Here is a 24,876-nt window from a genome sequence, read left to right on the forward strand (position 1 = left end):
TGTTATTGAATGATGTATATGAGTGATATTAATACGACTACTCTGTTATTGCGTTATGTATATGAGTGATATTAATACGACTACTCTGTTATTGCGTTATGTATATGAGTGATATTAATACGACTACTCTGTTATTGCGTTACGTATATGAGTGATATTAATACGACTACTCTGTTATTGCGTTATGTATATGAGTGATATTAATACGAATACTCTGTAATTGCGTTAGGTATATGAGTGATATTAATACGACTACTCTGTTATTGATTGATGTATATGAGTGTTATTACTACGACTACTCTGTTATTGCGTTACGTATATGAGTGATATTAATACGACTACTCTGTTATTGCGTTATGTATATGAGTGATATTAATACGAATACTCTGTAATTGCGTTATGTATATGAGTGATATTAATACGACTACTCTGTTATTGATTGATGTATGTGAGTGATATTACTACGACTACTCTGTTATTGCGTTATGTATATGAGTGATATTAATACGACTACTCTATAATTGCGTTATGTATATGAGTGATATTAATACGACTACTCTGTTATTGATTGATGTATATGAGTGATATTAATACGACTACTCTGTTATTGCGTTACGTATATGAGTGATACTAATACGACTACTCTGTTATTGCGTTATGTATATGAGTGATATTAATACGAATACTCTGTATTTGCGTTATGTATATGAGTGATATTAATACGACTACTCTGTTATTTATTGATGTATGTGAGTGATATTACTACGACTACTCTGTTAATGCGTTATGTATATGAGTGATATTACTACGACTACTCTGTTATTGCGTTATGTATATTAGTGATATTAATATGACTACTCTGTTATTGCGTTATGTATATGAGTGATATTAATACGACTACTCTGTTATTGCGTTATCTATATGAGTGATATTAATACGACTACTCTGTCATTGCGTTATGCATATGAGTGATATTATTACGACTACTCTGTTATTGAGTGATGTATATGAGTGATATTAATACGACTACTCTGTTATTGTGTGATGTATATGAGTGATATTACTACGACTACTCTGTTATTGCGTTATGTATATGAGTGATATTGCTACGACTACTCTGTTATTGCGTTATGTATATGAGTGATATTAAAACGACTACTCTGTTATTGTGTTATGTATATGAGTGATATTATTACGACTACTCTGTTATTGAGTGATGTATATGAGTGATATTAATACGACTACTCTGTTATTGAGTGAGGTATATGAGTGATATTAATACGACTACTCTGTTATTGCGTGATGTATATGAGTGATATTAATACGAGTACTCTGTTATTGATTTATGTATATGAGTGATATTATTACGACTACTCTGTTATTGCGTGATGTATATGAGTGATATTAATACGACTACTCTGTTATTGCGTGATGTATATGAGTGATATTACTACGACTACTCTGTTATTGCGTTATGTATATGAGTGATATTAATACGACTACTCTGTTATTGCGTTATGTATATGAGTGATATTAATACGACTACTCTGTTATTGCGTTACGTATATGAGTGATATTAATACGACTACTCTGTTATTGCGTTATGTATATGAGTGATATTAATACGACTACTCTGTTATTGAATGATGTATATGAGTGATATTAATACGACTACTCTGTTATTGCGTTAAGTATATGAGTGATATTAATACGACTACTCTGTTATTGCGTTATGTATATGAGTGATATTTATACGACTATTCTGTTATAGCGTTATGTATATTAGTGATATTAATATGACTACTCTGTTATTGCGTTATGTATATGAGTGATATTAATATGACTACTCTGTTATTGGGTGATGTATATGAGTGATATTAATACGACTACTCTGTTATTGCGTTTTGTAAAGACACACCGCACACAGAAGATATAAATTGAATTACATTTAATAAAAAAGCACATATAAAATCAACACATACAAACCAAAAAACTTACTAATTATGCAATAATAAAAAACAGTTAACTCTACAAAAAACAAAAAATCATATTTCTAATAAAACTATAAATTGGGCAAGGGGTCCCTTCAGTCTAACTTACCAGGCCAAGGGCATAAGTGAGATCAACGTCAAGGCCACGAAGTGACCTTGTAGCTGAAGGTCACTATGCTGCCCAGGGGATGAAGGTCACCGTGCCACCAAGGTCGTGCGTGACCGTGAAGGTGACCGATCAAGTGAGGGGTAGCCTGGAGAGTGGCTACTGAGAAACTGAATGGGGGGCAGGATGAAATCCCTGGCCCAGTAAGTCAGAATGAAGGGGCCAAAAGGCGGAAGATGGGGATGGTGGTGGGATTGACGATAATGCACTGTGCACTGTAGCGTGATAAAAAAAAAAAAACTGAATGAATGAGTGGTAACAAAGAGACAAAAGAAATTTAGGTGACGCTAAGTGTCGTGTGCAAGTGAGAACTGATTGGCTGCCAAATTAAATTAAGCGCTTAATTAAACAGGGTTGCAAAGACTATCTAAGGGGTGCTAAGCAAATCCTCCTAGCAGTGAGCTAAGTGTCCCTACAAAATATATCTGTGACAACACAGATCTCACTTTGTAAAGACACACCGCACACAGAAGATATAAATTGAATTACATTTAATAAAAAAGCACATACAAAATCAACACATACAAACCAAAAAACTTACTAATTATGCAATAATAAAAAACAGTTAACTCTACAAAAAACAAAAAATCATATTTCTAATAAAACTATAAATTGGGCAAGGGGTCCCTTCAGTCTAACTTACCAGGCCAAGGGCATAAGTGAGATCAACGTCAAGGCCACGAAGTGACCTTGTAGCTGAAGGTCACTATGCTGCCCAGGGGATGAAGGTCACCGTGCCACCAAGGTCGTGCGTGACCGTGAAGGTGACCGATCAAGTGAGGGGTAGCCTGGAGAGTGGCTACTGAGAAACTGAATGGGGGGCAGGATGAAATCCCTGGCCCAGACTGAGGGAATGGCAAGTATGTCATGACTGAAGTGACCCCCATGAAATAAGGATTGGGTAGAGGGTTGAGTTAGTTGATGGAAGGATGCTCTGGCCCAAGGGGCATATGAAATATGCGCGGCTTGGGGAGCAGGATCCTGGGTGACATGTGCGCATGTGCGACCCAGGTGGATATGGCAGGGTACTCCAGCCCAAGGGGCAAATGAAATATGCACGGCTTGGGGAGTAGGCACCAGGGTTCCATATGAGCGTGCATAACCCATATGGAAATTAGTATATGGCAGGATGCTCCAGCCCAAGGGGCATATGAAATATGCGCGGCTTGGGGAGCAGGATCCTGGGTGACGTGTGTGCATGTGCATGCCAGGTGTATATGGTAGGTTACTCCAGCCCAAGGGGCATATGAAATATGCACGGCTTGGGGAGTAAGCTTGAGGTTACATTGAACAAGTACGACCCAGGTGGTGATGAGTAATGCTAGGGTGCTCCAGCCCAAGGGGCATATGATATATGCACGGCTTGGGGAGCGGGGTCCTGGGTGACATGTGCGCATGAACGACCCAGGTGGATGTGGTTAGATGTAGGAATGACAAAAAGAAGCAATTACAAAAATAAGCGAACAGACTGGAAATTACAAATTGACTCCTCCGATACCCTGTAAATGTCGGATGCTGTACATGATGCAATAGTATAGTTCTGAAAACTGCAGATATTGGATGCGGTAACATGATGCAATAGGAAGGTTCCGACAGATGCTGAACAAGAGGAAATAGAAAAGTACTGAATACTGTAAATATTGGATGCTGTAAATGAAGAAATAGAAAAGTACTGAATACTGTAAATGTCGGATGCTGTACATGATTTAATAACAATGTTCTGAATACTGTGAATATTGGATGCAGTGAAAGTTCTTAATACTGTAAATGTCAGATGCTATTTACGATGTTGCCATTTTTTGAAAGGCATGTTGTAGAAGACTCTCTGGTGTTCTGATGTAGGTGCGATAACAGTTGCTGGACCATCTGCCTAATGTTTGGATGAGGTGATCAGGAACGTGAGCACTTGCTGCGGTGGTAGCTGCTCCGATGCGGAAGGAGTGTCCTGCAAACAAATGCGGTTGTAGTCCAATCCTTGCGAGCAATATACGAAGAGACTCTGTGAAGATACGACGATTAAGGGGTGTTCGTTCGGGAAGCAGAAACAGTGGTTCGGTTGCAAGGGGAAACATCTTATGCCGCACGGATAAAAATTGCTGCAGCATTGTAACTGGACAAAAAGGCGTGCCTGTTGGGAAAAGCCGCAAGTCGAAACCTTTCCGGAATTGATCTGTTTTGGATGCCTTGATATGAATAGTTATATGGGCTGCATGATCTGGTACACTGATATCAGCCAAGCATAAATTGTACTGCATATTGAAAGTTGAAGTGGGGCAAGTAAACTCGCTGCAGCGGAGGAAACCATAAAAGGCTAACAAAAATACTGATTCCAGCATGAGATCGAAATAGGGACCAAATACCCCCTGACGGAGTAGGTTGCACAAACGTTGTAGTATATCTACCGTTATGGGCAAACGTGGTCGGGTTTCATTTCCTTGGAGACGTAGAATTCCCCGGAGTACATAATTAAGGCGAAGAGGTGACTGACCTTGTAGAGTAAGCAGTGGATTAGGGTAGCCACCTAATATGTAGTAATTCCGTATGCCTGCCAGATATACCTTAATAGTGGTGTATTTAAGATGCAAGTTCGTAGCGCAATGCGTCACAAAATATATCAGGATGTCTTCTGAGATACGGGGATGCGAAGTTGACTGCCCTGGGATTTCTGACAAAGCTGTGAAACGTAACCATGCGCGTACTCCTGTTGAATATGATCCAATTGTACGTGCACTGAGAGCCGCTCTTTGGAAGGTGACCAGCGCTTGGTTCAGCTGAACATTACTTCGGAGGGAATCAGGCACGGGGATTTGTCTGCGAGTGGAGCCACTTCCCGAAAACGTTGTATCTGGAAACGAGACAAAGAATCAGCAATTGTGTTAAGCTTCCCAGGGATATGTTGAGCTTGAAACATGAAACTGTGGGATGCTGCCATGATTACTAGTCGTCGCATTAGCTTCATAATGACAGGTGACTTAGAGCGGCCTTTATTGATAATGTGAACGGTCGCCATGTTGTCACAATTGAACATAATTCGCCTGCGTCCCCAAAAATGACCCCATAACACTGATGCTACCACGATTGGGTACAGTTCTTGGAATGCGATGGACAGTGCTGGATCAGAGTCAAGGGTAAGTCCGTGCTGCCAGCGTTCGTTAAACCAATGACCGCGAAAATAGCCGCCATGCCCTATGCCGCTGGCATCTGTGAATAGCTGCATATCCGACGCTAGGGTTGTTTCGGCCTCCAGAAACATAGAAACACCATTCCAATTAGAGAGGAGTTGGTGCCACATCAGCAGGTCTTGTTTACTTTCTTGCGATAATGTCACATGGTAGTTTAAACTCTTCACTCCCTTGGAAATTTCAATTAAGCGTGAAATAAATGTCCGGCCTGGAGTGACCACCCTGCATGCGAAATTCAGGTGTCCCAGGAGGCTTAGTAATTCTCGCTTTGTGCAGGATTTACGGGCAAGGAATGAAGCAACCAAACTAAGCATCCTATTAAGTTTATTCTCTGGTAGGCGTGCCTCCATAGCAAGAGTATCAAGTTCAATCCCCAGATATTCTAAACATGTGGTTGGACCCACTGTTTTATGTGGTGCCAAAGGGATATTTAGGCGACGGAACAACAGAGTCAGTAGAGCCATTGTACGATCGGCATCAAATGATGGTGGGTCAACTGTTAGAAAATCATCCAGTAAATGAAAGATAGTGCTAATGCCATATATGTGGTGAGCAATCCAGGAGACAGCAGTAGACAGGTGGTCAAAGATCTTTGGACTAGAGCGTGACCCGAATGCCAGGCGAACAAAGAAGTAAAATTGACTATCCCACTGGATACCATACAGATGCCATAAAGAAGGATGAATTGGGATTAGTTTAAAAGCATCAGTGATGTCGGTTTTGCACAACAATGCGCCTCTACCCATGGTCTGAATGGCTAAAATTGCATCATCAATTTTCACGTAAGAGAGTGAAAACTGTACTTTGTCGATTAGGTCATTTATACTGGGAGTATCTGCATTATCATGGGGTGATGATAAGTCCACGATTAAACGTTTCTTGTCAGAGTATTTCTTTTCTGCCACGCCAATTGGACTACAACGGTAATTGGCAAAGGGTGGTGAAGAAAAGGGGCCAATCAAATATCCTTTTTTGACTTCTGATGCAATTTTTTCTGTAACAACTTCTGGTTGTTTGCGAGCAGATAGCAAATTACGGCAAATTAAGGTAGATAAAGGTGGGTTATTAATCCCAGTGTCAAAGCCTTCCTGTAAGCCTGAAATGAGGTAGTTCACAAATGCTGAGTCTGGATGGGTGGATAACTGCTGACTAAGAATATCAATGTTAATTGGAGTGGAGGCTTTCTTAGGAAGTCAGGCTCTGCTTTGCTGACCTTTAGGAGCACATTTCCCTTGACTAAAATTGTGTTCAGATGAATGGCAATTATGGCATAAATGAGAAAAGACACAATTGCTCTTTTTGCAGCCGAAAGGTGCATTAAAGTTGTTGCAAATTTCCTTTCCTTGGTAGAAAACACGTTTTCGGCCAGATCTGTCATGGGATGCCGAGGCTGATGTATTACCAGGGGTATATAAATTAGGCTTCCTGGTGGTTGAGGCAAGCTGAGTGCACACCTCGGTTGCATGAGCGACACTACTGCACAGATTGCATGTATTTGCACGAAGCCCTGAGAATATAGAACAGTATAGCGTTGTATCTCGACGAGACCAATCCACTTTAATGTTGTGGTTGAGAAGCAATGCTGCAGCTCTGGCAGAAAAAACACGATGATACTCGTAAAACGCCAGTCCGTTATAACGTTTTGACATGTCCACTATGTCACGTTCATATGCATCTAATTCCCATCGTCGCTCTGGGTAGACATCGGACATAACATTTTTGTATACCGAAAATGCCAGAATGAATTCCTGAATCGTAAGTGAACGAGATAACCTATTATCTTGCAAGGGTTTTAAAGTAAATGCCTCATCGCCGACGACGATGTGGCGTTGACCGTCGGTGTAACTGTAGCCTGGTACTAAGAGACATGCTAGATTTATGTCCTTACCTGCGATAATATCGCGTCGAACGGAAGGAGAAACTAGTTCTATGTGTGGCAGATTTTCAGAAGGAGTCCCACGCGAGCGCAGCAAGTTGTTCTCAAAGGTAGCACTAGCGTCGACAGCCTGGGAGCCGCCATCTTGAAAATGTTCAACGGAATTGTTGTGGTGTGACGTCATTGCTTGATTGTCGACCTCTGACCTCTGGACGTTTTGCAGTTGAACCGTGCGGGTCAGGTTAGCGATCGACAATTGTAACTCCTTAAACATAGCCATTGTAACGGGTCCGTCTTGACTCTGGGTTGGCGAATTTATCGCAAATGAAGTGCTTGCAGTTGGTACTTGGGCGTCCTCAACTTGCTGTGGAACCAACGCGTCCCGTTGTGCTGGTAGCGAGATCGTAGTTCCTGAAATGTCCACATTCCTTGTTTCGGCAGCGAGTTGATCCAAAGAATTACGAGTTGCTGCTCTAGTCACTGGTCTGATGTAAGGCTGGACACGGGGCTGAGTAGATTTCTTTGCACGTCCACGCCTAGCTGGCATTGTAGATTAATTAAGTAGTGTTCTCGAACAAAGAATGAAATGGACGTAATTGACGATAATGCACTGTGCACTGTAGCGTGATAAAAAAAAAAAAAACTGAATGAATGTATATGAGTGATATTTATACGACTACTCTGTTATAGCGTTATGTATATTAGTGATATTAATATGACTACTCTGTTATTGCGTTATGTATATGAGTGATATTAATATGACTACTCTGTTATTGAGTGATGTATATGAGTGATATTACTACGACTACTCTGTTATTGCGTTATGTATATCAGTGATATTAATACGACTACTCTGTTATTGCGTTATGTATATGAGTGATATTAATACGACTACTCTGTTATTGCGTTACGTATATGAGTGATATTAATACGACTACTCTGTTATTGCGTTATGTATATGAGTGATATTAATACGACTGCTCTGTTATTGAATGATGTATATGAGTGATATTAATACGACTACTCTGTTATTGCGTTAAGTATATGAGTGATATTAATACGACTACTCTGTTATTGCGTTATGTATATGAGTGATATTTATACGACTATTCTGTTATAGCGTTATGTATATTAGTGATATTAATATGACTACTCTGTTATTGCGTTATGTATATGAGTGATATTAATATGACTACTCTGTTATTGGGTGATGTATATGAGTGAAATTAATACGACTACTCTGTTATTGCGTTATGTATATGAGTGATATTAATACGACTACTCTGTTATTGAGTTATGTATATGAGTGATATTAATACGACTACTCTGTTATTGCGTTATGTATATGAGTGATATTAATACGACTACTCTGTTATTGAATGATGTATATGAGTGATATTAATACGACTACTCTGTTATTGCGTTATGTATATGAGTGATATTAATACGACTACTCTGTTATTGCGTTATGTATATGAGTGATATTAATACGACTACTCTGTTATTGCGTTACGTATATGAGTGATATTAATACGACTACTCTGTTATTGCGTTATGTATATGAGTGATATTAATACGAATACTCTGTAATTGCGTTATGTATATGAGTGATATTAATACGACTACTCTGTTATTGATTGATGTATATGAGTGTTATTACTACGACTACTCTGTTATTGCGTTACGTATATGAGTGATATTAATACGACTACTCTGTTATTGCGTTATGTATATGAGTGATATTAATACGAATACTCTGTAATTGCGTTATGTATATGAGTGATATTAATACGACTACTCTGTTATTGATTGATGTATGTGAGTGATATTACTACGACTACTCTGTTATTGCGTTATGTATATGAGTGATATTAATACGACTACTCTATAATTGCGTTATGTATATGAGTGATATTAATACGACTACTCTGTTATTGATTGATGTATATGAGTGATATTAATACGACTACTCTGTTATTGCGTTACGTATATGAGTGATACTAATACGACTACTCTGTTATTGCGTTATGTATATGAGTGATATTAATACGAATACTCTGTATTTGCGTTATGTATATGAGTGATATTAATACGACTACTCTGTTATTTATTGATGTATGTGAGTGATATTACTACGACTACTCTGTTAATGCGTTATGTATATGAGTGATATTACTACGACTACTCTGTTATTGCGTTATGTATATTAGTGATATTAATATGACTACTCTGTTATTGCGTTATGTATATGAGTGATATTAATACGACTACTCTGTTATTGCGTTATCTATATGAGTGATATTAATACGACTACTCTGTTATTGCGTTATGTATATGAGTGATATTAATACGACTACTCTGTTATTGCGTTATGTATATGAGTGATATTAATACGACTACTCTGTTATTGCGTACGTATATGAGTGATATTAATACGACTACTCTGTTATTGCGTTATGTATATGAGTGATATTAATACGACTACTCTGTTATTGAATGATGTATATGAGTGATATTAATACGACTACTCTGTTATTGCGTTAAGTATATGAGTGATATTAATACGACTACTCTGTTATTGCGTTATGTATATGAGTGATATTTATACGACTACTCTGTTATAGCGTTATGTATATTAGTGATATTAATATGACTACTCTGTTATTGCGTTATGTATATGAGTGATATTAATATGACTACTCTGTTATAGAGTGATGTATATGAGTGATATTAATACGACTACTCTGTTAATGCGTTATGTATATGAGTGATATTAATACGACTACTCTGTTATTGAGTTATGTATATGAGTGATATTAATACGACTACTCTGTTATTGCGTTATGTATATGAGTGATATTAATACGACTACTCTGTTATTGAATGATGTATATGAGTGATATTAATACGACTACTCTGTTATTGCGTTAAGTATATGAGTGATATTAATACGACTACTCTGTTATTGCGTTATGTATATGAGTGATATTAATACGACTACTCTGTTATTGCGTTATGTATATGAGTGATATTAATACGACTACTCTGTTATTGCGTTACGTATATGAGTGATATTAATACGACTACTCTGTTATTGCGTTATGTATATGAGTGATATTAATACGAATACTCTGTAATTGCGTTATGTATATGAGTAATATTAATACGACTACTCTGTTATTGCGTTATGTATATGAGTGATATTAATATGACTACTCTGTTATTGCGTTATGTATATGAGTGATATTAATACGACTACTCTGTTATTGCGTTATGTATATGAGTGATATTAATACGACTGCTCTGTTATTGCGTTATGTATATGAGTGATATTATTACGACTACTCTGTTATTGAGTGATGTATATGAGTGATATTAATACGACTACTCTGTTATTGCGTTATGTATATGAGTGATATTAATACGACTACTCTGTTATTGCGTTATGTATATGAGTGATATTAATACGACTACTCTGTTATAGCGTTATGTATATTAGTGATATTAATAAGACTACTCTGTTATTTCATTATGTATATGAGTGATATTAATACGACTACTCTGTTATTGAATGATGTATATGAGTGATATTAATACGACTACTCTGTTATTGCGTTATGTATATGAGTGACATTAATACGACTACTCTGTTATTGCGTTATCTATATGAGTGATATTAATACGACTACTCTGTTATTGCGTTATGTATATGAGTGATATTAATACGACTACTCTGTTATAGCGTTATGTATATGAGTGATATTAATACGACTACTCTGTTATTGCGTTATGTATATGAGTGATATTAATACGACTACTCTGTTATTGAATGATGTATATGAGTGATATTAATACGACTACTCTGTTATTGCGTTATGTATATGAGTGATATTAATACGACTACTCTGTTATTGCGTTATGTATATGAGTGATATTAATACGACTACTCTGTTATTGCGTTATGTATATGAGTGATATTAATACGACTACTCTGTTATTGCGTTATGTATATGAGTGATATTAATACGAATACTCTGTAATTGCGTTATGTATATGAGTGATATTAATACGACTACTCCGTTATTGATTGATGTATATGAGTGTTATTACTACGACTACTCTGTTATTGAATGATGTATATGAGTGATATTAATACGACTACTCTGTTATTGATTGATGTATGTGAGTGATATTACTACGACTACTCTGTTATTGCGTTATGTATATGAGTGATATTACTACGACTACTCTGTTATTGCGTTATGTATATGAGTGATATTACTACGACTACTCTGTTATTGCGTTATGTATATGAGTGATATTAATACGACTACTCTGTTATTGAATGATGTATATGAGTGATATTAATACGACTACTCTGTTATTGCGTTAAGTATATGAGTGATATTAATACGACTACTCTGTTATTGCGTTATGTATATGAGTGATATTAATACGACTACTCTGTTATTGCGTTATGTATATGAGTGATATTAATACGACTACTCTGTTATTGCGTTACGTATATGAGTGATATTAATACGACTACTCTGTTATTGCGTTATGTATATGAGTGATATTAATACGAATACTCTGTAATTGCGTTATGTATATGAGTAATATTAATACGACTACTCTGTTATTGCGTTATGTATATGAGTGATATTAATATGACTACTCTGTTATTGCGTTATGTATATGAGTGATATTAATACGACTACTCTGTTATTGCGTTATGTATATGAGTGATATTAATACGACTGCTCTGTTATTGCGTTATGTATATGAGTGATATTATTACGACTACTCTGTTATTGAGTGATGTATATGAGTGATATTAATACGACTACACTGTTATTGCGTTATGTATATGAGTGATATTAATACGACTACTCTGTTATTGCGTTATGTATATGAGTGATATTAATACGACTACTCTGTTATAGCGTTATGTATATTAGTGATATTAATAAGACTACTCTGTTATTTCATTATGTATATGAGTGATATTAATACGACTACTCTGTTATTGAATGATGTATATGAGTGATATTAATACGACTACTCTGTTATTGCGTTATGTATATGAGTGACATTAATACGACTACTCTGTTATTGCGTTATCTATATGAGTGATATTAATACGACTACTCTGTTATTGCGTTATGTATATGAGTGATATTAATACGACTACTCTGTTATAGCGTTATGTATATGAGTGATATTAATACGACTACTCTGTTATTGCGTTATGTATATGAGTGATATTAATACGACTACTCTGTTATTGAATGATGTATATGAGTGATATTAATACGACTACTCTGTTATTGCGTTATGTATATGAGTGATATTAATACGACTACTCTGTTATTGCGTTATGTATATGAGTGATATTAATACGACTACTCTGTTATTGCGTTATGTATATGAGTGATATTAATACGACTACTCTGTTATTGCGTTATGTATATGAGTGATATTAATACGAATACTCTGTAATTGCGTTATGTATATGAGTGATATTAATACGACTACTCTGTTATTGATTGATGTATATGAGTGTTATTACTACGACTACTCTGTTATTGAATGATGTATATGAGTGATATTAATACGACTACTCTGTTATTGATTGATGTATGTGAGTGATATTACTACGACTACTCTGTTATTGCGTTATGTATATGAGTGATATTACTACGACTACTCTGTTATTGCGTTATGTATATGAGTGATATTACTACGACTACTCTGCTTTTGCGTTATGTATATGAGTGATATTAATACGACTACTCTGTTATTGAGTGATGTATATGAGTGATATTAATACGACTACTCTGTTATTGTGTGATGTATATGAGTGATATTACTACGACTACTCTGTTATTGCGTTATGTATATGAGTGATATTGCTACGACTACTCTGTTATTGCGTTATGTATATGAGTGATATTAAAACGACTACTCTGTTATTGTGTTATGTATATGAGTGATATTATTACGACTACTCTGTTATTGAGTGATGTATATGAGTGATATTAATACGACTACTCTGTTATTGAGTGAGGTATATGAGTGATATTAATACGACTACTCTGTTATTGCGTGATGAATATGAGTGATATTAATACGAGTACTCTGTTATTGATTTATGTATATGAGTGATATTATTACGACTACTCTGTTATTGCGTGATGTATATGAGTGATATTAATACGACTACTCTGTTATTGCGTGATGTATATGAGTGATATTAATACGAGTACTCTGTTATTGAGTTATGTATATGAGTGATATTAATACGACTACTATGTTATAGCGTTATGTATATGAGTGATATTACTCCGACTACTCTGTTATTGATTGATGTATATGAGTGATATTACTACGACTACTCTGTTATTGAGTGATGTATATGAGTGATATTAATTCGACTACTCCGTTATTGAGTGATGTATATGAGAGATATTACTACGACTACTCTGTTATTGCGTTATGTATATGAGTGATATTACTATAGAGTGATGTATATGAGTGATATTACTACGACTACTCTGTTATTGATTGATGTATATGAGTGATATTACTACGACTAATCTGTTATTGAGTGATGTATATGAGTGATATTAATACGACTACTCCGTTATTGAGTGATGTATATGAGAGATATTACTACGACTACTCTGTTATTGTGTGATGTATATGAGTGATATTACTACGACTACTCTGTTATTGAGTGATGTATATGAGTGATATTAATACGACTACTCTGTTATTGCGTTATGTATATGAGTGATATTAATACGACTACTCTGTTATTGCGATATGTATATGAGTGATATTAATACGACTACTCTGTTATTGCGTTACGTATATGAGTGATATTAATACGACTACTCTGTTATTGCGTTATGTATATGAGTGATATTAATACGAATACTCTGTAATTGCGTTATGTATATGAGTAATATTAATACGACTACTCTGTTATTGCGTTATGTATATGAGTGATATTAATACGACTACTCTGTTATTGCGTTATGTATATGAGTGATATTAATATGACTACTCTGTTATTGCGTTATGTATATGAGTGATATTAATACGACTACTCTGTTATTGCGTTATGTATATGAGTGATATTAATACGACTGCTCTGTTATTGCGTTATGTATATGAGTGATATTATTACGACTACTCTGTTATTGAGTGATGTATATGAGTGATATTAATACGACTACTCTGTTATTGCGTTATGTATATGAGTGATATTAATACGACTACTCTGTTATTGCGTTATGTATATGAGTGATATTAATACGACTACTCTGTTATAGCGTTATGTATATTAGTGATATTAATAAGACTACTCTGTTATTTCATTATGTATATGAGTGATATTAATACGACTACTCTGTTATTGAATGATGTATATGAGTGATATTAATACGACTACTCTGTTATTGCGTTATGTATATGAGTGACATTAATACGACTACTCTGTTATTGCGTTATGTATATGAGTGATATTAATACGACTACTCTGTTATTGCGTTATGTATATGAGTGATATTAATACGACTACTCTGTTATAGCGTTATGTATATGAGTGATATTAATACGACTACTCTGTTATTGCGTTATGTATATGAGTGATATTAATACGACTACTCTGTTATTGAATGATGTATATGAGTGATATTAATACGACTACTCTGTTATTGCGTTATGTATATGAGTGATATTAATATGACTACTCTGTTATTGCGTTATGTATATGAGTGATATTAATACGACTACTCTGTTATTGCGTTACGTATATGAGTGATATTAATACGACTACTCTGTTATTGCGTTATGTATATGAGTGATATTAATACGAATACTCTGTAATTGCGTTATGTATATGAGTGATATTAATACGACTACTCTGTTATTGATTGATGTATATGAGTGTTATTACTACGACTACCCTGTTATTGCGTTACGTATATGAGTGATATTAATACGACTACTCTGTTATTGCGTTATGTATATGAGTGATATTAATACGAATACTCTGTAATTGCGTTATGTATATGAGTGATATTAATACGACTACTCTGTTATTGATTGATGTATGTGAGTGATATTACTACGACTACTCTGTTATTGCGTTATGTATATGAGTGATATTAATACGACTACTCTATAATTGCGTTATGTATATGAGTGATATTAATACGACTACTCTGTTATTGATTGATGTATATGAGTGATATTAATACGACTACTCTGTTATTGCGTTACGTATATGAGTGATACTAATACGACTACTCTGTTATTGCGTTATGTATATGAGTGATATTAATACGAATACTCTGTATTTGCGTTATGTATATGAGTGATATTAATACGACTACTCTGTTATTTATTGATGTATGTGAGTGATATTACTACGACTACTCTGTTAATGCGTTATGTATATGAGTGATATTACTACGACTACTCTGTTATTGCGTTATGTATATTAGTGATATTAATATGACTACTCTGTTATTGCGTTATGTATATGAGTGATATTAATACGACTACTCTGTTATTGCGTTATCTATATGAGTGATATTAATACGACTACTCTGTTATTGCGTTATGTATATGAGTGATATTAATACGACTACTCTGTTATTGCGTTATGTATATGAGTGATATTAATACGACTACTCTGTTATTGCGTACGTATATGAGTGATATTAATACGACTACTCTGTTATTGCGTTATGTATATGAGTGATATTAATACGACTACTCTGTTATTGAATGATGTATATGAGTGATATTAATACGACTACTCTGTTATTGCGTTAAGTATATGAGTGATATTAATACGACTACTCTGTTATTGCGTTATGTATATGAGTGATATTTATACGACTACTCTGTTATAGCGTTATGTATATTAGTGATATTAATATGACTACTCTGTTATTGCGTTATGTATATGAGTGATATTAATATGACTACTCTGTTATAGAGTGATGTATATGAGTGATATTAATACGACTACTCTGTTAATGCGTTATGTATATGAGTGATATTAATACGACTACTCTGTTATTGAGTTATGTATATGAGTGATATTAATACGACTACTCTGTTATTGCGTTATGTATATGAGTGATATTAATACGACTACTCTGTTATTGAATGATGTATATGAGTGATATTAATACGACTACTCTGTTATTGCGTTAAGTATATGAGTGATATTAATACGACTACTCTGTTATTGCGTTATGTATATGAGTGATATTAATACGACTACTCTGTTATTGCGTTATGTATATGAGTGATATTAATACGACTACTCTGTTATTGCGTTACGTATATGAGTGATATTAATACGACTACTCTGTTATTGCGTTATGTATATGAGTGATATTAATACGAATACTCTGTAATTGCGTTATGTATATGAGTAATATTAATACGACTACTCTGTTATTGCGTTATGTATATGAGTGATATTAATACGACTACTCTATAATTGCGTTATGTATATGAGTGATATTAATACGACTACTCTGTTATTGATTGATGTATATGAGTGATATTAATACGACTACTCTGTTATTGCGTTACGTATATGAGTGATACTAATACGACTACTCTGTTATTGCGTTATGTATATGAGTGATATTAATACGAATACTCTGTATTTGCGTTATGTATATGAGTGATATTAATACGACTACTCTGTTATTTATTGATGTATGTGAGTGATATTACTACGACTACTCTGTTAATGCGTTATGTATATGAGTGATATTACTACGACTACTCTGTTATTGCGTTATGTATATTAGTGATATTAATATGACTACTCTGTTATTGCGTTATGTATATGAGTGATATTAATACGACTACTCTGTTATTGCGTTATCTATATGAGTGATATTAATACGACTACTCTGTTATTGCGTTATGTATATGAGTGATATTAATACGACTACTCTGTTATTGCGTTATGTATATGAGTGATATTAATACGACTACTCTGTTATTGCGTACGTATATGAGTGATATTAATACGACTACTCTGTTATTGCGTTATGTATATGAGTGATATTAATACGACTGCTCTGTTATTGCGTTATGTATATGAGTGATATTATTACGACTACTCTGTTATTGCGTTATGTATATGAGTGATATTAATACGACTACTCTGTTATAGCGTTATGTATATGAGTGATATTAATACGACTACTCTGTTATTGCGTTATGTATATGAGTGATATTAATACGACTACTCTGTTATTGAATGATGTATATGAGTGATATTAATACGACTACTCTGTTATTGCGTTATGTATATGAGTGATATTAATACGACTACTCTGTTATTGCGTTATGTATATGAGTGATATTAATACGACTACTCTGTTATTGCGTTATGTATATGAGTGATATTAATACGACTACTCTGTTATTGCGTTATGTATATGAGTGATATTAATACGAATACTCTGTAATTGCGTTATGTATATGAGTGATATTAATACGACTACTCTGTTATTGATTGATGTATATGAGTGTTATTACTACGACTACTCTGTTATTGAATGATGTATATGAGTGATATTAATACGACTACTCTGTTATTGATTGATGTATGTGAGTGATATTACTACGACTACTCTGTTATTGCGTTATGTATATGAGTGATATTACTACGACTACTCTGTTATTGCGTTATGTATATGAGTGATATTACTACGACTACTCTGTTATTGCGTTATGTATATGAGTGATATTAATACGACTACTCTGTTATTGAGTGATGTATATGAGTGATATTAATACGACTACTCTGTTATTGTGTGATGTATATGAGTGATATTACTACGACTACTCTGTTATTGCGTTATGTATATGAGTGATATTGCTACGACTACTCTGTTATTGCGTTATGTATATGAGTGATATTAAAACGACTACTCTGTTATTGTGTTATGTATATGAGTGATATTATTACGACTACTCTGTTATTGAGTGATGTATATGAGTGATATTAATACGACTACTCTGTTATTGAGTGAGGTATATGAGTGATATTAATACGACTACTCTGTTATTGCGTGATGAATATGAGTGATATTAATACGAGTACTCTGTTATTGCGTTATGTATATGAGTGATATTAATATGACTACTCTGTTATTGCGTTATGTATATGAGTGATATTAATACGACTACTCTGTTATTGCGTTATGTATATGAGTGATATTAATACGACTGCTCTGTTATTGCGTTATGTATATGAGTGATATTATTACGACTACTCTGTTATTGAGTGATGTATATGAGTGATATTAATACGACTACTCTGTTATTGCGTTATGTATATGAGTGATATTAATACGACTACTCTGTTATTGCGTTATGTATATGAGTGATATTAATACGACTACTCTGTTATAGCGTTATGTATATTAGTGATATTAATAAGACTACTCTGTTATTTCATTATGTATATGAGTGATATTAATACGACTACTCTGTTATTGAATGATGTATATGAGTGATATTAATACGACTACTCTGTTATTGCGTTATGTATATGAGTGACATTAATACGACTACTCTGTTATTGCGTTATCTATATGAGTGATATTAATACGACTACTCTGTTATTGCGTTATGTATATGAGTGATATTAATACGACTACTCTGTTATAGCGTTATGTATATGAGTGATATTAATACGACTACTCTGTTATTGCGTTATGTATATGAGTGATATTAATACGACTACTCTGTTATTGAATGATGTATATGAGTGATATTAATACGACTACTCTGTTATTGCGTTATGTATATGAGTGATATTAATACGACTACTCTGTTATTGCGTTATGTATATGAGTGATATTAATACGACTACTCTGTTATTGCGTTATGTATATGAGTGATATTAATACGACTACTCTGTTATTGCGTTATGTATATGAGTGATATTAATACGAATACTCTGTAATTGCGTTATGTATATGAGTGATATTAATACGACTACTCTGTTATTGATTGATGTATATGAGTGTTATTACTACGACTACTCTGTTATTGAATGATGTATATGAGTGATATTAATACGACTACTCTGTTATTGATTGATGTATGTGAGTGATATTACTACGACTACTCTGTTATTGCGTTATGTATATGAGTGATATTACTACGACTACTCTGTTATTGCGTTATGTATATGAGTGATATTACTACGACTACTCTGTTATTGCGTTATGTATATGAGTGATATTAATACGACTACTCTGTTATTGAGTGATGTATATGAGTGATATTAATACGACTACTCTGTTATTGTGTGATGTATATGAGTGATATTACTACGACTACTCTGTTATTGCGTTATGTATATGAGTGATATTGCTACGACTACTCTGTTATTGCGTTATGTATATGAGTGATATTAAAACGACTACTCTGTTATTGTGTTATGTATATGAGTGATATTATTACGACTACTCTGTTATTGAGTGATGTATATGAGTGATATTAATACGACTACTCTGTTATTGAGTGAGGTATATGAGTGATATTAATACGACTACTCTGTTATTGCGTGATGTATATGAGTGATATTAATACGAGTACTCTGTTATTGATTTATGTATATGAGTGATATTATTACGACTACTCTGTTATTGCGTGATGTATATGAGTGATATTAATACGACTACTCTGTTATTGCGTGATGTATATGAGTGATATTAATACGAGTACTCTGTTATTGAGTTATGTATATGAGTGATATTAATACGACTACTATGTTATAGCCTTATGTATATGAGTGATATTACTCCGACTACTCTGTTATTGATTGATGTATATGAGTGATATTACTACGACTACTCTGTTATTGAGTGATGTATATGAGTGATATTAATTCGACTACTCCGTTATTGAGTGATGTATATGAGAGATATTACTACGACTACTCTGTTATTGCGTTATGTATATGAGTGATATTACTATAGAGTGATGTATATGAGTGATATTACTACGACTACTCTGTTATTGATTGATGTATATGAGTGATATTACTACGACTAATCTGTTATTGAGTGATGTATATGAGTGATATTAATACGACTACTCCGTTATTGAGTGATGTATATGAGAGATATTACTACGACTACTCTGTTATTGTGTGATGTATATGAGTGATATTACTACGACTACTCTGTTATTGAGTGATGTATATGAGTGATATTAATACGACTACTCTGTTATTGCGTTATGTATATGAGTGATATTAATACGACTACTCTGTTATTGCGATATGTATATGAGTGATATTAATACGACTACTCTGTTATTGCGTTACGTATATGAGTGATATTAATACGACTACTCTGTTATTGCGTTATGTATATGAGTGATATTAATACGAATACTCTGTAATTGCGTTATGTATATGAGTAATATTAATACGACTACTCTGTTATTGCGTTATGTATATGAGTGATATTAATACGACTACTCTGTTATTGCGTTATGTATATGAGTGATATTAATATGACTACTCTGTTATTGCGTTATGTATATGAGTGATATTAATACGACTACTCTGTTATTGCGTTATGTATATGAGTGATATTAATACGACTGCTCTGTTATTGCGTTATGTATATGAGTGATATTATTACGACTACTCTGTTATTGAGTGATGTATATGAGTGATATTAATACGACTACTCTGTTATTGCGTTATGTATATGAGTGATATTAATACGACTACTCTGTTATTGCGTTATGTATATGAGTGATATTAATACGACTACTCTGTTATAGCGTTATGTATATTAGTGATATTAATAAGACTACTCTGTTATTTCATTATGTATATGAGTGATATTAATACGACTACTCTGTTATTGAATGATGTATATGAGTGATATTAATACGACTACTCTGTTATTGCGTTATGTATATGAGTGACATTAATACGACTACTCTGTTATTGCGTTATGTATATGAGTGATATTAATACGACTACTCTGTTATTGCGTTATGTATATGAGTGATATTAATACGACTACTCTGTTATAGCGTTATGTATATGAGTGATATTAATACGACTACTCTGTTATTGCGTTATGTATATGAGTGATATTAATACGACTACTCTGTTATTGAATGATGTATATGAGTGATATTAATACGACTACTCTGTTATTGCGTTATGTATATGAGTGATATTAATACGACTACTCTGTTATTGCGTTATGTATATGAGTGATATTAATACGACTACTCTGTTATTGCGCTATGTATATGAGTGATATTAATACGACTACTCTGTTATTGCGTTATGTGATATTAATACGAATACTCTTTAATTGCGTTATGTATATGAGTGATATTAATACGACTACTCTGTTATTGATTGATGTATATGAGTGTTATTACTACGACTACTCTGTTATTGAATGATGTATATGAGTGATATTAATACGACTACTCTGTTATTGATTGATGTATGTGAGTGATATTACTACGACTACTCTGTTATTGCGTTATGTATATGAGTGATATTACTACGACTACTCTGTTATTGCGTTATGTATATGAGTGATATTACTACGACTACTCTGTTATTGCGTTATGTATATGAGTGATATTAATACGACTACTCTGTTATTGAGTGATGTATATGAGTGATGTTAATACGACTACTCTGTTATTGTGTGATGTATATGAGTGATATTACTACGACTACTCTGTTATTGCGTTATGTATATGAGTGATATTACTACGACTACTCTGTTATTGCGTTATGTATATGAGTGATATTAAAACGACTACTCTGTTATTGTGTTATGTATATGAGTGATATTATTACGACTACTCTGTTATTGAGTGATGTATATGAGTGATATTAATACGACTACTCTGTTATTGAGTGAGGTATATGAGTGATATTAATACGACTACTCTGTTATTGCGTGATGTATATGAGTGATATTAATACGAGTACTCTGTTATTGATTTATGTATATGAGTGATATTATTACGACTACTCTGTTATTGCGTGATGTATATGAGTGATATTAATACGACTACTCTATTATTGCGTGATGTATATGAGTGATATTAATACGAGTACTCTGTTATTGAGTTATGTATATGAGTAATATTAATACGACTACTATGTTATAGCGTTATGTATATGAGTGATATTACTCCGACTACTCTGTTATTGATTGATGTATATGAGTGATATTACTACGACTACTCTGTTATTGAGTGATGTACATGAGTGATATTAATTCGACTACTCCGTTATTGAGTGATGTATATGAGAGATATTACTACGACTACTCTGTTATTGCGTTATGTATATGAGTGATATTACTATAGAGTGATGTATATGAGTGATATTACTACGACTAATCTGTTATTGAGTGATGTATATGAGTGATATTAATACGACTACTCCGTTATTGAGTGATGTATATGAGAGATATTACTACGACTACTCTGTTATTGTGTGATGTATATGAGTGATATTACTACGACTACTCTGTTATTGAGTGATGTATATGAGTGATATTAATACGACTACTCTATTATTGTGTTATGTATATGAGTGATATTACTACGACTACTCTGTTATTGCGTTATGTATAAGAGTGATATTAATATGACTACTATGTTATTGAGTGATGTATATGAGTGATATTAATACGACTACTCTGTTATTGAGTGATGTATATGAGTGATATTAATACGACTACTCTGTTATAGCGTTATGTATATGAGTGATATTAATACGACTACTGTGTTATTGAGTGATGTATATGAGTGATATTACTACGACTACTCTGTTATTGAGTGATGTATATGAGTGATATTAATTCGACTACTCCGTTATTGAGTGATGTATATGAGAGATATTACTACGACTACTCTGTTATTGCGTTATGTATATGAGTGATATTAATACGAATACTCTGTAATTGCGTTATGTATATGAGTGATATTAATACGACTACTCTGTTATTGATTGATGTATATGAGTGTTATTACTACGACTACTCTGTTATTGAATGATGTATATGAGTGATATTAATACGACTACTCTGTTATTGATTGATGTATGTGAGTGATATTACTACGACTACTCTGTTATTGCGTTATGTATATGAGTGATATTACTACGACTACTCTGTTATTGCGTTATGTATATGAGTGATATTACTACGACTACTCTGTTATTGCGTTATGTATATGAGTGATATTAATACGACTACTCTGTTATTGAGTGATGTATATGAGTGATATTAATTCGACTACTCCGTTATTGAGTGATGTATATGAGAGATATTACTACGACTACTCTGTTATTGTGTGATGTATATGAGTGATATTACTACGACTACTCTGTTATTGTGTGATGTATATAAGTGATATTACTACGACCACTCTGTTATTGCTTTATGTATAAGAGTGATATTACTACGAATACTCTGTTATTGTGTGATGTATATGAGTGATATTACTACGACTACTCTGTTATTGAGTGATGTATATGAGTGATATTACTACGACTACTCTGTTATTGAATGATGTATATGAGTGATAATAATACGACTACTCGGTTATTGAATGATGTATATGAGTGATATTACTACGACTACTCTGTTAGTGTGTGATGTATATGAGTGATATTAATACGACTACTCTGTTATTGCGTTATGTATATGAGTGATATTAATACGAATACTCTGTAATTGCGTTATGTATATGAGTGATATTAATACGACTACTCTGTTATTGATTGATGTATATGAGTGTTATTACTACGACTACTCTGTTATTGAATGATGTATATGAGTGATATTAATACGACTACTCTGTTATTGATTGATGTATGTGAGTGATATTACTACGACTACTCTGTTATTGCGTTATGTATATGAGTGATATTACTACGACTACTCTGTTATTGCGTTATGTATATGAGTGATATTACTACGACTACTCTGTTATTGCGTTATGTATATGAGTGATATTAATACGACTACTCTGTTATTGAGTGATGTATATGAGTGATATTAATACGACTACTCTGTTATTGTGTGATGTATATGAGTGATATTACTACGACTACTCTGTTATTGCGTTATGTATATGAGTGATATTACTACGACTACTCTGTTATTGCGTTATGTATATGAGTGATATTAAAACGACTACTCTGTTATTGTGTTATGTATATGAGTGATATTATTACGACTACTCTGTTATTGAGTGATGTATATGAGTGATATTAATACGACTACTCTGTTATTGAGTGAGGTATATGAGTGATATTAATACGACTACTCTGTTATTGCGTGATGTATATGAGTGATATTAATACGAGTACTCTGTTATTGATTTATGTATATGGGTGATATTATTACGACTACTCTGTTATTGAGTGATGTATATGAGTGATATTAATACGACTACTCTATTATTGTGTTATGTATATGAGTGATATTACTACGACTACTCTGTTATTGCGTTATGTATAAGAGTGATATTAATATGACTACTATGTTATTGAGTGATGTATATGAGTGATATTAATACGACTACTCTGTT

The 24,876-nt window shown here is 33.6% G+C and overlaps 1 protein-coding gene across 1 annotated transcript; it reads right to left on the bottom strand.

Annotated features, from left to right (window-relative positions):
* Nucleotides 1-2,633: 2,633 nt before the first annotated feature.
* LOC146740930 (uncharacterized) lies at nucleotides 2,634-7,362 on the bottom strand. Its single transcript, XM_085501445.1, has 2 exons — nucleotides 5,272-7,362; nucleotides 2,634-5,002 (listed from the first exon to the last, which is right to left on the bottom strand). Exons 1-2 carry the CDS (start codon nucleotides 6,083-6,085, stop codon nucleotides 3,939-3,941), a joined length of 1,878 nt encoding a protein of 625 aa, XP_085357571.1. The 5' UTR covers nucleotides 6,086-7,362; the 3' UTR covers nucleotides 2,634-3,938.
* Nucleotides 7,363-24,876: the final 17,514 nt, after the last annotated feature.

Source organism: Saccoglossus kowalevskii, chromosome 7 (genome assembly GCF_978046115.1).
Source record: "Saccoglossus kowalevskii chromosome 7, keSacKowa6.1, whole genome shotgun sequence".
NCBI classification, from domain to species: domain Eukaryota; kingdom Metazoa; phylum Hemichordata; class Enteropneusta; family Harrimaniidae; genus Saccoglossus; species Saccoglossus kowalevskii.

What these genes read in the sequence shown, in the direction of transcription:
- LOC146740930 (XM_085501445.1), bottom strand. Translation starts at nt 6,085, where the DNA reads ATGGGTAGAGGCGCATTGTTGTGCAAAACCGACATCACTGATGCTTTT. An exon ending in ACTTACCCTTGACTCTGATC is followed by an intron (nt 5,003 to 5,271) that starts CAGCACTGTCCA and finishes TCTCGTTTCCAG; the next exon opens with ATACAACGTTTTCGGGAAGT.